General features: G+C 36.0%; 1 protein-coding gene across 1 annotated transcript; it reads left to right on the top strand.

Annotated features, from left to right (window-relative positions):
• The first annotated feature begins 3,290 nt into the window (after positions 1–3,290).
• On the top strand, positions 3,291–4,521 carry LOC143609696 (delta(12)-fatty-acid desaturase-like). The gene has a single exon (XM_077084381.1). It carries the CDS (start codon positions 3,352–3,354, stop codon positions 4,480–4,482), a length of 1,131 nt encoding a protein of 376 aa, XP_076940496.1. The 5' UTR covers positions 3,291–3,351; the 3' UTR covers positions 4,483–4,521.
• The last annotated feature ends 8,397 nt before the right edge of the window (positions 4,522–12,918 follow it).

Consider the following 12,918-nt stretch of genomic DNA (forward strand, 5'->3'; position numbering starts at 1 on the left):
TGAAATTGACAGATTTGGATGTGGGTTTAGTGGAAGTTAAAAAAGGTACTTATTGCCGCCAAAAGAAGATCATCACAATCACTTTTGACTGCAGCTAATTATATTCCAATTTTGACCAACAAAGTCTTAGGTAAAAGTATTATAATAGAAGTTGAGATCTACATTGTTATTTATTTGATGCTCAAATTATTATTTTTGGGGCGCAAGTAGGAGAATACCAAGGTGCATACAAGGTTACAGTTTTTAACTACTCTTGATTTTATAAAAAAAAATAAACTAGAGATGGTTACATAAGTGAGCTAATAGGTTATGTTGTATTAATGTAAACTTGACTGCTATAAATCTCTAATGTAAACTATAATCACTTAACTGTTTTTTAAATTTATGTAATATTTACATAAATATTTATTTATTATATATTAGCTATATGATAAATATGATATATTGACCAATACAGCCACAAATATAGTGTTCGTACAAGAAAATTACACTTATTTGTAGCATATTTGTGTAGTTTTGTTTTTAATTTCTGTATTTTTTAATGAAAATTGTAATTGTATTAATATATATATATATATATATATATATATATATATATATATGATATTTGTGTTGTTAACTGTATTTTGTTTAATAGTTAAAATTTAAAATTTTCGTCAATTTGCCGTATAATACATGGGTTTCAAACTAGTATAAATATGTATGTATCATTTTTTTATCGATTTGTTTTTAGATATGGAATCGAAATGATAGGGTTTCAAAAGAAGAAATTAAGGAATTGTCTTTAGATGTAATGCTGCAATTTCTTAATAAGATGTTTTTTAACCGGATATGAACTAAGGTATGTGAAACAAATGTAAAATGGGTTACGCGTACAAGAGTAAGCATATCCACTATCTTGGGTTATAGGTTGAAACAAAACAGTTAAATGTGTTAGACCCTAAATGGGTCGGTCGGTTGAAACGTGTTCCTATTTTTTAACAAGGGTTACGCGTTTTAAGATAAATACAGGGATACATATGCTATCTATCAAAACGATTACTAAATTACGGTAATGATGAATATAGGGTTAGGAGTTAAGGGACAAACTGGGTTACAATTTATGTTGAATGGGACAAAATGGGTTACGAGCCCCTACTACAGGTTACGGGCTATGGGTTTCGAGTTTCATATTGTTTACACATGCGGTACTTTTATGTTCCAATCTATAATGTCAGACTATGTTATTTGTAGATGAATTCTTGATCAAAGGCCAAGAGCGGGTGGATCAAGGCACTACTAGTTTAAAACAAAACCTAGCTAGGTTTAGTTGATCAGTAGCTTTTGTAGTTTAGTATATATGTTTGCTTATGTTTATGACATTTAATGTAAATTGTGAAGGAGTCGTGTGTGGTGTACTCGATATGGTTATTTATTAAATTAATTTTGTTGAAATTCATGTTATTTATTAGTTTTTTTTATATATAAAAGGTATTTATGAAATTAAATTTGTTGAAAATTCATGTTATTTATTATTTATGATTATTTTCTCAAATGAAAAAAGGATTTTACGGCAGTCCTTAAAAACGCCTCAAATGATCTTGCATGATCTTTGAGGTGGTTCACAATCTCCTTTAAAAAATATTAGTTACCCTAGTTGGAGTGTTTTTTTGAGGCGTTTTTTTATTTTATTTTTTGTAACGGGTTCAGATAAGCGCCTCAAAAGAAAGAGATTTGATAAGACACTATTTTATGAGGTGGATCAAAAACCCTCATAAAATTTTTTCACCACCTCAAAAAATCATATTTGTACTAGTGACAAGTATCGATACATGTATCGAATAAACTAGCTAAATTAGTAAGCTTACAGGTATTTGGAACAAAATATTCATTCCTATCAAAATGCATCTTTGTAAAATAAGCAAGCCTTTTACGTTGATTTGTCAATGAATCTATATCGAAAAATTTTTCAAAAGCACCTCACTATACATCCCAAACTTTGGCTGTTTGACTAATAGGTATTATAATCTGATAAAATAAAAATCCAAATTAAAGCTCAACACCCCTAGTACAAAAACCCAGGAGCTTGGCCTATTTTGAACACAAACCCGCAGCTAAATTGATAACTTCTGGTTGAGGTTTCTCATGGTCTTTCATATCCATAATAATAATAGTAAACAAAAGACTGGCTGTTAGCCGCCAACTTGGACGAAAACACACCAAGTTTCTGAAGCATATATGGATTGAAAATAAATATCATCTTCCGTGGTTTTGTCACATTCTTTCCATTTTATGTTTCAAATCGCTTGTAGAAACACACGTTTTAAATAATCTTGATATTAATGTTTTAACTGTTTTTTAAACTAAAATTATATGTTTATTACAAGTTCTCACAAATAACCTTTTTACTCTCTGCCCAAGTATATACATTTGTTTATCATGAAGCTTGAATCCTAAATGTTATCGGGACGAGACATCCTAGCTTCCTTCAAACCTTTATATATAGGGTTAAGCTACAAACCCTTTGTAATAGATTAATTTTGTATACAACGTACAAACTTTCTAGTCGACTTGATCGTTGTTCATATGCGATATTTGGTTAATGTTAATTAATGTACTTTTAAGTTAATTTTCAAGTTAAAGTTGTATTGATATATGTGAATTACAAGGTAAACTATTCAACCTAATTGAACCAAAACCGGTACGAGTAAAATACTGGTTTTAAAAACATTAAGAAATACTTTATTTTCACATTTTGCTCCTGCTAGACTACAAACTCTTTACTTCCCGCATAATAGTGAATATTCCAATTTACATAAATAATTAAAGCTAGAAACATATCATGATGAATGCTTTTGCGTAATATAAGCATAGCTATATGTTGAAGAAGTTAACAAAGTTAATTCTCCCTATTATATCAAATTACTTTTATTTACATATATCTTAACACAGGAAGGAAGATAGACTAGTTGTTTTCGATCAGGAGGAAGATAAAATATGTTTTTAGTAAAGCCAGAATTAATAGATTGATTTTTTCATCACGTTTTAAAGACAAATCATATGCATCCAAAACCATAGCTGTTAAGGACCTGCAATGAGATTGTTAATATTGTAACCCAGCACACAGGCAAATAGGCCAATGTTGTTAGAATCTAATAAAAATAAAAATAAATCCAAATTAAAGCTCACAACTCCTAGTATAAAATGCCAGGAGCTTGGTCTATTTTGAACACAAACCAGCAACAAATATCAACTTGAGGTATCTCTTGGTCTTACAGAATCATATATAGTCTAATTATGCTTAAGTTGATTTAATGCATAATATATTATATATATATCCTTTTGCAGGTTTATTTCACTGAAACCATCAAGATGGGAGCAGGCGGTCGGATGAATGTTAATACCGGTGACAATAACGTCCTTGAACGTGTTCCTATCAAAAAACCTCCATTCGAGATTAGCGATCTTAAGAAAGCAATACCATTGCACTGTTATAAGCGTGATCTCCAACGTTCTCTCTACTATCTTCTTGCTGACATAGCCATCGTCTTCACAATTTACAAGATTGCATCAAATTTTATTCCGCTTCTACCTAAACCCCTTAATTACATAGCATGGCCGATTTACTGGTTCATCCAAGGTAGTAGTTTTATGGGTATATGGAGCATCGGTCATGATTTGGGCCATCATGCCTTTAGTGAATACGGGTGGCTTGATGATACAATTGGTTTTGTATTTCACTCCGCATTCCTCACTCCATACTTTTCGTTTAAATACAGTCACCGTAGTCACCATGCTCACACCAATTCAATGGAGTACGATGAGGTTTGGATCCCCAAACGAAAGGCCGATAAGTTATATTCCGAAGTTCTAAACAACCCACTAGGCAACTTGGTCATGACCGTCATTAGGTTATGTTTCAGCTTTCCCATGTACTTCACTTTCAATATCCACGGGAGGCCATACGATGGGTTCGTGAGTCATTTCTGGCCACAAAGTCCTATGTTCAATGATAGTGAGAGGAAACTAATTTGGCTCTCTGATGCTGGAATTCTTGCGGCGGTCTATGGACTTTACAAGATTGCGCAAGCCACAAGTGCGACATGGTTATTTTGCATCTACGGAGGTCCTTTGCTCGTTATGAATGCTCATTTCATCTTTTTCACTTATTTACACCATAGCCATCCTTCCCTAGCTCACTTCGACTCACGAGAGTGGGATTGGCTAAGAGGTGCCATGTCCACAGTTGATAGGGATTACGGGATCTTTAATAGTATTTTTCACGACGTAACATGTTCTCATGTGGTGCATCATTTGATCTCAACCATTCCACATTATCATACTGTAGAGGCCACCGAAGCTGTCAAACCTATCATGGGTGACTACTACAAATACGATGATACGCCAATCCTAGAAGCCTTTTGGAGAGAAACAAAGAACTGCATTTATGTTGAACCGGATGAAGGTGCTGAGGATAGTGGCGTTTACTGGTTCCGCAAATAATAACATATAATTTGTATACTTATAATTCCCTAAAGCAAGAATAATTGTGCCATGATTTGTACCCCATATGTGTCAACATAAATTATATACGGGTTACATCATGTTACTATAATGAAGTGGATTTCTTTACTCATATATTCTCTTTCTTTCATCTTATATATATGTTTTTGGTTTGTCTTCGGTGCAACGTCCATGATTTACCATGTGTGAGGTTTAACTGAATGTATCGATTATGGTGTGTGTACACGAATGTATCGTTAGCGCACAACAAACCAGGTATTTTCAGGAACCGGAACTGGGTAGGAACCGGTTCTGGTTATGGTTAACAAAAGTCAAAACCCGGTCAGGGTATAGTTAGGTATTTGACCGGGTTTTTTTCGGGTAGGATAGGGTCGGGTTTTGACCGGGTATTGGTCGAACCGGTTCCACCGGTTCCGGGTCGGTTCCGATTCCGGATACAGTTCTGGGAGAAACCTAAAGCCCGGTCCGTACCCGCGGGTAGGATAGGGTCGGGTCTGGAACCGGGTTTTTTTTTGTGCACCACACAGTAATAAAAAGAACCAACATTTGGGCCTTCAAACAAATGAGGTTATGGCTAAATTGGGCTTCCACTGTAACTACTTTTAAGTTCCACATTCATAACTAACGGAAAATAATGCAAACAAAGTCTTGGCCCACAAATAGAAAGTTGGATTTGCAAAGAGAAAGAAAGAAATGGCAGTTTCCATATTTTGTCAGCCCAAATGCTTTATATCCATAGTTTTTATTTGTTTATCTTTTAATCTTAGTACATGATTTATATATCTTTTCAAGCCGTTGTTATGATGATATTCCACAATACACAAAAGCTAAGTATTGAAGATATTAGAGATGCTACCGACACTAAGGACGAGGAAGTGAGAAGAACAGTCGTTTGTGAAAAATTCTCCTAAGAATTAAGGGATTTCTATGTTCAAGTGAAAACAAAGTCGAAAGGAATTGGTGTTGGATAGTGGATTATTTTATTCCACGCACTAATTTATACTCAAATAATTTAATTGTAACATCCTAGGTAAATCTCACATTGACTGTGAAAAAAAGTGATTTATGGTTCATAAATAAATGTCTCGCCTCTTAAACCATCAACGCGTTTTGGGCTTAACGCTGGTAGACGAAAGAACTCCACAGTTAAGCATGCTCAGCTGAGAGTAGTTTCAGGATGAGTGACATCATGAGATGTTTTCACCTGGGCAACCACAAAAAAGTCCATGAGCTTTTCATATGTAAAGCAGGTGATATTGGTGGTGCCATGAAACAGATGTTACATTAATTGTATATTATTTATGACTCTCCGTATGTATAACTCAATTATTATGTATGTATCTTTTATTAAAAAGTCCGTACGCGTGTAGTTTACTAAGAGTCAAACTAGTCTGTAAATTGAACAAAATTAAAAGGTTACATATAAAGTATGGTAAAGTTGAAAAAAAATTTGAGTGGCAAATATTATTTTTATCCTACTTACCCTTAGATTACATCAAATTTACTCATCAGTTGGTATTGAACCCGATAAAAAAAGCTACATTTGCATGTAATAAAGGTACGTCACATCATAAAATATAAGTATTTGTAGAATAGATGAAACACTTTTTGAAACAAGTTGTATTATATTAACAAAAAAACGGCTACTTTAACGGGCTGTTTATTTACATCTGAATGGAACCATTCAGATGTAAATATCTGTTTCATTTAGACTTCAGACTGTTTGGTTTCAAACAGAAAAATATATGAATGGTTAAAATTAGGTCTGAATCATTCAGACTTGTTGTTGCTGAATGAGACAGAGGTTCTTTGGACCTGACTCATTCAGATTTGAATAAACCAAACAACCCCTAAGTATAATATATCACATAATGCAACATTTGGTAAAGGCTGCTTTAACTATAATATATCAATAATTTCAAGGCCTAATATAGCATCTAAGGGTGCAAACTAGTTGAGCTGCTCATGTGTTACTCGAACTCGAATTGATAAAAAGCTTGAAACGAGCCGAGCTTTACTTTTCGAACTCGGCCCCTCAAATAAAGCTCGTTCAGTTATCGAGCCTGAGCTCGAGCTCGAGCCTTGTATAGGAAGCTCCTTCAGAGTCGTTGAGCCTTAACGAGTCTTGTGTATTTTTTAAGTTTGATTTCTTTTGGACTTCTATCTATTAAGTTAACACTCGATAGCCGAGCTCAAGCCAAATTTTGGCTTGCTAAAGGTAGTAAACGAGCTTGAGACGAGATTAAACACGTTTAAGGTTTTCCTCAAAATATATAAAAAATAAATAAAAATGTGTATAAATTAATTAATAAATAATAAACTAGTCAAGATTGAGTTTGAAAATTTAGCTCGAACTTTAGAAATAGAGCTCGGATTAAGTCGAGCTTGAGCCCTCAAAAATCAAAACGAGCCGAGCTCAAGCCTTATTGAGCTCAGGCTCGACTTGATTCATTTACCCCCCCCCCCCCTCACCCCCCCCCCCTCCTTAATCAATTTAGTAACACTAGTGTAGCATTACATGAAAGGAATACTCGGTTGTGGCATAGTGGTAGGAGGTTTGAGTTATTCAGTGGTGACTAAAGTTCGATCCTCACTTGTGCCACTTTGATGGATTATGACAATAAAGATTTTTGAGCTAGGCCTTGCGACTTTGTCAATTCGAATCCCGAGCCCACCCAGGTTTTAGTCCCACCATGTGTTACGCCAAAGAGTTATGCTCTTGTGGTGTCACAATTACTATCAAGTGACAACCGGCGGTATGGTTTTCTGGGGGAATGCCCAAGCCAAACTCTGAAGCCAACATGAGCCTGGTTAAAACAACATAGTCTGGCGTGAGGTAACAAAACTCTCCAAATTTGAAGAATACGATGACCTAAAACACTAATAATTCACGGTTCAAAAAAAGAGAGTACATGAAAGGAATGTAAATGTATCAAAGTAAACGAGGGAACATTTTATATCCTTTCCGATGGTTTTACGTCAATTCTTTCATTTGTATGTATCTTACTTACCTTTTTAGCCTTTTCTGAACGTAAGCTATATGTTTTTATAATGGATATTCTGTATCTCAGTAAATTGCAAACTATAAGGGGGTGTACATTCTTTTCCCTCCTCTAGTAATCCTACATGACACCTAAAATAGAGTATGATCTCATTAAACACTGCACCATCTATACCATCTCTCGTGTGAGATGAGAAAAATGACCCTAGTCATTCCGGTCATTTCCACTGGCCTCATTTTAAACCAATCAATTTTGTTTTTTTTTCTTTTTCATTTCTTTATATTATTAAATAATAGAGTTGTGAAGAATGATCCATACAAGTTGTTGAAGGGTGAGTTTGAAAGATGGAAGAAAAACTGATGTGACGCAGACGTGACGAATGAAAGGGAATGACTCAATGAGCCATACAGGTTAGCCTAGAATCAAGGAAAATTGAATTTGATCAATTCTATCATTTTAAAGTTGACCGATAATAATCTGATTTTAAAAATTGTTGCCACCGATCTCATCTTTCACACTCTTTCTTTTCATTGGACCTCTATTAAAAAAAACTGAAAAGAGTTCAGTTTTTTTGTTATTCTGGAATTTCAAACTAATATTTTAAAGTTTTTTATCGGAAAAAATATTCAAGTCAATTGATATAAAAATGTTGTCAAAGTTAATAATAATGAGTAGACCCTATAAATATAAAAACTAATAGTTAGATATATTTTGGGTTATTGAATTCTAATAATCACAACTTTGACTTATTGGCCGGGATTAATCCAAACTGAAAAATGTTTCTGGCTGTCCCAACTTTTAGTTTATCCATGTCATTGAAAAACTAACGGCATAACTTGTCAGTTAGTATAGAATACTACTAGAGAAAAATAGGATGAAAGTTATGACTGTTAGAAAACATTTTCGGTTGAAATTAATTCCGACTATTAGATATTGAAAGTTGAGATAATTAAAATCCAATAACCCAAATATTTTTAGCTCTCACAAATATCAAATTATATTTGTGATATTAAGATTGTTTCTTGTATGATAGGCGGTCTAAGGTTTTTCAATCACCACCCTCTCTCTTACAAGAATCACAAATTTATTTATAATTACAGGAATCGAGAGGACTAGAAAGGAGTAGATTGAGAGTTTGAAGGCTGAAAGGCACGCTGACAAAGCCAAGATCACACACCTTGAAACCAAGATTGACGTCCTTCAAAAACAAATGGCTGATCGACAAACTGCTAAAGCCGATCACCAACAGAAACAAAGAGAGCTTGATGCAGAAGTTGAAAAACTTAAATTTTTGGTGGACACTCTGTAGACTACTGTTGATAATCAATCTCCTGCCAATGAAACTCAAAAGAAATTGAAGATTTGCAGGCAGCGATTGTTCAACTAAAAGAGTCCAATGCCAAGTAGCAGAAGATCAACGAAGAAATTGAAGGAAAATACAAAGCTGCTTGTGACTTGATCGGAAGTGATGATGTGGAGTCGAGAGAAAGCATATGATGATAATGCTCCTAAGGTTGTTGAAGGTGGTGATCCTGGTGCTCGTACATCTGGTACTCCGACACAATATACTGTGGTGGTGGAAGAAGAGTCATACAGTGATGAGTCTAATGATGATGGTTAAGGTGATAATGATGTGCACGATTCTTTCAATGATGATGATGATGATGTTGCGCCGGTGTTGGAACCAAGAGGTTGAAACTGCTGCTAGTGACACTGAGATGTTGTTTGCTGACCCTGAGACTGAACGTCTTCAAGAGGATTAGGACATGGAGAAAATGTTTGCCGAACAATTCAAAGGCAGTGAAGAAAACATGTCTTGGGGTCCTCTATCTGATCATGTGGTAGACGGTATCGAATCGATGTTTGTGGTTGATTATCTTGATGATGAACCTGTGATGCCACCGCTGACCCTTGCCAGACACAATATAAGCCTGAAGTATCGAGTGCTCATGCCGCTGCTGAAAGACCTCTTGTCAGAAAGAGAAAGTTCATTAGTATCAAGTATTAACAATTGGTGGAGCTTCAGTGACCAAAATTTCCCTATCATGATGATAGTTTCATTCAATTTAGCAAATTGGATCATATCAATGAACGTTGGGTAATCCGAAGGGAAAACAATGATATCACGTATCTTTGACACCCTGAGTTGCACACCTTGTTGGAGGTGGATCTGAAGTCTGAACTACTTCGCACGACAAGAGAATAAAGCCTCGGGGTTTGCTAGTTGGTACAAAAGCAGCATAAAAAGCACACCAAAAAGGGATTTGAAGATTATAAAGTAAACAAAAACAAGAAGTTCGCTCACCCCACGGAGATAATCGAGCTCACCGAAAAGCCGGTAAACAACTGAAAGTACAATGCCAACCGATGGACACATTGTTTATCATGGTGATGATTTAGATGATAACATGTTTAATCCTTTGAATGGGTGGAGCTTCGACCATAAGACCAACGAAGTTGTTGTGTACTACTACGATAATGATGAGTTTTGATTCTTTGATGAGCATGAACTTCTTCGGTTGCGCGAACGTGACATCAAGAAGCTTCAACAACATCCATTGGGAGATCAGAGATTCAAGACCTCGGTTTTCGCTTCACCAGCATCATCAACACGTTCAATCGATTCGTTAATCGCATCATTGAGAATCGAGTGCTTGATGGATGCATCTCGTATAATTACAAGATAGACTGAAGTGAAGAGCTAGAGACGGAAGCTAACATCTATACAAATGCCTAGAGGGAGATTATTAGGCCATGTTTTGTTTATTTACAATATTTAGGCTTATGTATTAGATGGATTTATCATGTATCGTTTATTTGCTTTCTTTTAGCTTGTTGTACTGGGTCATATGCCATTTATTGTGTAATTGTGCTTTGGGCCGGCCCAAGAGGCCCAAATAATAAACCCTAGGTGCGTGGGTATAACTAGGAAACTATTCACCCATGCAGCAAAAGTTTCTTTTCACATTCACTCTCTCTACCTTTACTACTATCTCTCTCTATGGTTTTCTTATCATTCTTGATCCGAGATCCGAGTAACAATAGTGATTTCCGCTCATTGGTGTTACGGATTGATCCGAACAAGTTGTTAGATCCATTTCGGGAATCTACAATAAACAAAAAAAAATTTCTTGTTCGTTCATTTATTAAACGAGTGTAAACGAACTTTCTGCCAAACAATTTACGAACTACTCGTTGAACGTAGAGTTCATTTACACCAATAATAGTCAAATTGATGGTTCTAAAAAGTTTTTTGAAACAAAGAAAAAAAGCTTAATTACACGAATTGCTAGTGCAACTAGTATAATAATGATGAAGAAGAATGCAAAAAGTTCCAGGTTTTGCGACATCTGTTGAAGAAGAATGCAAAAAGTTTAAGTTCTCGGGACCGGCGGATTTAGCGCTTGCCACTAAATTGAGATGGTTGAAAAAGAAAATTAAACTTTGGTTGGCGGATTTTATTAAGGCAAGAGATGGGGAGTTGTTGTTCAAAAAAACAAGAATTCGGGCTTTAGAGTCCGACGCGGAATCCCGACAATTAACTAGTGGCGAAATGGAGGAAAAGGCTGAGTGTTTGATGTTTGTGCAGGAGGTTGAATCTCAAAAAATGAAAGATCTGCAACAAAAGGCAAAAGTGCGGTGGGCGGTACATGGAGATGAAAACTCGAGCTACTTTCATGGTTTATTAAAAGCAAATCTTACTAATAATAGGCTGCATGGTCTTATAGATGGTGTTGGAAATTGGATCGATAAGCCAATAATTTTGAAAAACATGGTGTTTGACTTCTTCGCACAAAGGTTTGAGGAGCCTTGGGTTGTGCGACCAGGTTTCGTTTGCCCGGAGTTGCCTGGCTTAAATGAGGATGAGGCGGAGTCTCTTGTGGGTTCGTTTACTCGATCTGAAATAAAAGAGGCGGTGTGGGGTTGTGTTGGAGAAAGGTCACTAGGTCCGGATGGCTTCAGTTTCAAATTTTTGAAGCAATGTTAGGCCTGTTTTGAAGATGATTTTGTGAATGTCTTCACCGAGTTCCATAATTCCGGGTCGTTTCGGATCGGGTGTATGTCCTCATTTATTGCATTGATTCCGAAGGTGAAAGATCCATCGGGTTTAGGTGATTTCCGGCCCATTAGTCTTATTGGGTGTATTAACAAAGTATTATCCAAAGTGCTCGTGAATAGACTAAAGGTAGTAATTGGGAAGTTGATCTCAGAAGAGCAGTCCGCTTTTTTATCTAACAAAAGTATTTTGGACGGACCGTTAATTCTAAATGAGTTGGTGGCATGGTTGCGTAAGTCTGGAAAACGTGGCATGATCTTCAAGGTTGACATTGAGAAGGCGTACGACTCGCTTAATTGGGGTTTCCTTGATTCAGTGTTAAGTCAGATGAATTTCCCGATTCGGTGGAGGAATTGGATTTTGGCTATTTTAGGTGCGGGACGAGCGTCAGTCTTGGTAAATGGGTCTCCAACACGGGAATTCTCGTGCTCTCGGGGTCTTCGGCAGGGTGACCCATTATCACCTTTCTTGTTTATTATTGCAATTGAAGCTTTAACTGCGATGATGAAGATGGCTGAGGTTACGGGGCTGTATCGGGGGCTGAGCTGTGGAGTTAATGGGCCAATCGTGTCACACCTTATTTAGGCAGATGATGTAATTGTCAAGTTCTCATCACTGCTCTAACTTTTTATGCATTGGTTAGTGGTTATAACCACTTAAAGCGTGCTCAAGTTGCCAGTTTAAATAATACTTTTGTCACCACCTTTTATATCTCTTTCACTCACAGCCAACTTTTTTTCTCTTCTCCACTCACAACATCCTAAACTACTTCTTACATTATAAAACATAACTCGCAAAATTTGATGGGGGAATTTGAATGCTCTTAGCATCTTGTCGGTTAGGATTGCAAGCTAGATTATTTAATTGGTGTTGTTAGTTGATTTTGTGGTAGGCAAATTGACCACATGATTTGAGTTGATAGGTGGCTATATACCCGATATTTTCACCTTCCTTGAGTCTGAGCATTAGATAGGAAGTATGGTTATTTGGTACCATTATCCATTTAAATCTTTGTTTCGTGACCATCAAGCGGTGTCTAGGTCGGTCTAGATTTACCGTGACTGTGAGTTTTAGATTGGTTTAAGTTTTTTTCCTAGAGTTGCCAGTACCAATCCTTAGAGAATGACATTGAGACTTACCTGTGACCATGCAATTTTTATTTTGGATACATTAGTAAACTTTATCTTGGTATACGCAATTTGCCCCTTAGGCGTGTTTTGGAGGGTTAGTGAGACCGACCATGTGATGATGTGATCTGATTCCATTAGTATTCTCAAGTGTGTCCATCTTAGATTACCAGTGTCACACGAGCGTTAGATCCCAAGATTAATTAGCTAGTTAGCTGCAAATATAATT

This window comes from Bidens hawaiensis, unplaced genomic scaffold (assembly GCF_021521415.1).
Source record: "Bidens hawaiensis isolate Kalapana, Puna unplaced genomic scaffold, B.hawaiensis_p1.1 tig00009002_1, whole genome shotgun sequence".
Taxonomy (NCBI): domain Eukaryota; kingdom Viridiplantae; phylum Streptophyta; class Magnoliopsida; order Asterales; family Asteraceae; genus Bidens; species Bidens hawaiensis.